The sequence below is a fragment of the Otolemur garnettii genome, unplaced genomic scaffold, assembly GCF_000181295.1.
Source record: "Otolemur garnettii isolate 467f Iridium unplaced genomic scaffold, OtoGar3 scaffold00165, whole genome shotgun sequence".
Classification (NCBI taxonomy): Eukaryota; Metazoa; Chordata; class Mammalia; order Primates; family Galagidae; genus Otolemur; species Otolemur garnettii.
Window position 1 is genome coordinate 11,851 of NW_003852560.1, and position 2,803 is coordinate 14,653.

The 2,803-nt window shown below is 38.8% G+C and overlaps 1 protein-coding gene across 1 annotated transcript in view; it reads right to left on the reverse strand.

The window, feature by feature from the left end:
• The window catches only part of EXO1 (exonuclease 1), a 33,675-nt gene that overhangs the window by 3,409 nt on the left and 27,463 nt on the right, over nucleotides 1–2,803 (reverse strand). Inside the window, exon 13 of the mRNA XM_003800076.3 lies at nucleotides 1,503–1,696. Coding sequence (XP_003800124.1) covers nucleotides 1,503–1,696 — 194 coding nt within the window. The remainder of the gene's footprint in view (nucleotides 1–1,502; nucleotides 1,697–2,803) is intronic.

Sequence of the window (2,803 nt, forward strand, 5' to 3'; positions counted from 1 at the left end):
AAAAAACAAAAAACCCCACTTTTATTAAACTTAGCACATTTGCTTTATTGAAAAGAACAAGAAAATTAACTACAAACTAATGATATTCTGTGGCTAATTTTGTAGTCTAACAGAAGGAAGTATTATGGTTAAAAAATTTAGCTTATATTAATCTTTTAAAATAGTATTTGCCATGTACATTAGAAATCTGATGGCTTGGCCCCTGTAGCTCAAGTGGCTAAAGCACCAGACACATACACCAGAGCTTGCGGGTTCAAATCCAGCCCGGGCCCGCCAAACAACGACAACTACAACCAAGAAAAAAAAAAAAGGCCGGGTGTTGTGGCAAGCGCCTGTAGTCCCAGCTACTTGGGAGGCTGACGCAAGAGAATTGCTTAAGCCCAGGAGATGGAAGTTGCTGTGAGTTGTGATGCCATGGCACTCTACCCAGGTTGACAGCTTGAGACTCTGTCTCAAAAACAAAAAAAAAGAAATCTGATTAATTCATCATATAAACTAAATGATTCTCCCCATTCTATTTTTTATTTTTACCACAATTGTATATCCCCATTTTAAGTGTGATAACTTAGGGGAGTATGATACAGCACTATGCTCCTACCCCTTGTTTAAAGCTATCCTTCTTACAATCCTGAAAGATAAAAGAAATCTGAGACACTTCAGAATTGGATAAGTAATTTGCTTAACCACAGAGTGAACCAAAGCCAGGCTGAGAATTGCTTTACCAGTTTGCCATCTTTTTATGAAAACACGGTATAAGAATGGAAATTAAATATCCTTGATACAGGACAGGTGGCGCCCTAGTCAGCTCAGCAGAGCTGGGCTGGAGGACCCATCCTCTGCCTTGGTGGTGTTGGTGCTGCGGCAGATCAGCCGGGCTGGAGTGTAGGCAAGGGGGGAGCTTCACTCTCTCTACCGAGGCTCCAGTAGCCAAAGGGACTGGACAACTGCTGGGGATGCACCGGCACCTTGGTGTTTCCTTCCCCTTTACACTTCTGACTAAATAGGGAACCCCCATTTCCTATGCCTAGGTCAATTTCATGTAAATTTCCTAGGCCTCAGTTCTGTGAATGGACCGTGTCCATTCATTAGTACATTCATTCACCTTGCCCCAGTGTAAGAGACTGTGTCCATTCATTTCCTGGCCTCATATAGAAGGAACCCATGCACCTATATATACCACTAAACAGAGAAAAACGGAGAGAGCTTTTCTCTCCCGACTAGAAACTTTAGTGTTTTTGTATTCTTTTTCTGTAAATAAATTCTGTCTTGGCCACTAATCTGTGGTCTGTGGATTTATTCTTCAAATCACCGAAACCAAGAACCTAAAATTCTGGTATTATCCTTATAAACAGATGGCTAAAGAGAATAAAGAAAAATAATTCTCTTTTGATGAGAGAAACAAAAATTGATTCATGTAAAACTAGAAAAAGTTGGGAGAAAGAGATAGAAATTGTGGAAAAGAATACTTAATCCTATTTCAGAATAAGGAAAAGGCAACTCACTTTCTAAATCCAAAATTTTTCCAGAGCTCATTGATCTTTATCTGTAATCCTGGCTTGTTCTCGGCATTACGATGATTTCTCTTCTGGACGCCTGCTGGCTTCTTGCTCAGCCCACTGACTCTGGCAGGTACTAGAGGTTTGATCTTGGTTGTAGAAAGAGAATCCATGGAACTAGATTTATATAGCCCAGGAACCTGAGGAATAAATGCCTGTTTTAAGACCATTCTTTTAAAGCAACTACCTTGACTTAATTTCAAACTATGTTTTATACACTGGAACTGAAGAATAACCCATAAGCAATGTGTAAAAATGTGCTATTTATAAATGGCAAAATAGAATTCATCATAATTATTCTAACAGGTAATATGTACACCTGGCATAAAATGTTAAGTGTTACAATAGAACAGGAAGAAAACTCAGGCTCTCTCCCTTCCTCACGGCTTCTCCTTCCAGAGGCTATTGCTGTTGTCAGTTTCCTGTGCGTCCACTGACTCACTCACACATAGAGCTGGAAGTGTGTTACACACTACAGTGCACTTTTTTTCCCTCAATTTATCCACTTGATGATGTATCTTAAGAGATTTTTCCATTTCACAGGCAGAACCGAATTCCATTCTGAATAGGTGATCTGTCCTTTGTATAAGAATGCCATAATTTAGTCAAACCTCTGTTGACATTTAGGTTGTTTCTACCAGAAGGGCTGATTTTTATGCTGTGGGTGGTATGGAACCATTAGTTTTCTTGCTTCTTAGGATAGTAAGAATGAAATATATACAAAAAGGTTTTAAGATTGATTAATTTGGCAGAGGATGTATAGAAAAGTTAAAATAAAGGTTCACAAAGAAAGATGAAATTCTCAAGTTGGGTATTGGTAATGGGGAAAAGGGAGAGAGCAAAAAACAAGACCAATAAATGTTAGAATGTGGAGATGGGTTGCAGTTTGGCTGTTTTTCTCTACCTGCTGCAGAAGAATTTAAGCTGGTGGTTATTAAAAAAAAAAAAGACAACCCTAAGATTCTGAAAGTAGGTGACAAAGAATAATATAATTTTATTAAACAGATAAAAACAAAAATGTTCCAAGAAGAAATTATTAGAAGTAAAAGAGATGAGCTGATTTTAGATGTTAAAGATGGATAGCAGGGAGTATTCACTCAGAGAGTCATCAAAACAGAAGTGATGGTTGAAACCCTGACAGTGCAAATTTTTGAGAGCAAGAATTATAATAAAAAGGCGATGCTTGGCTTGGCGCCTGTGGCTCAAGTGGCTAAGGCGCCAGCCACATACACCTAAGGTGGCGGGTT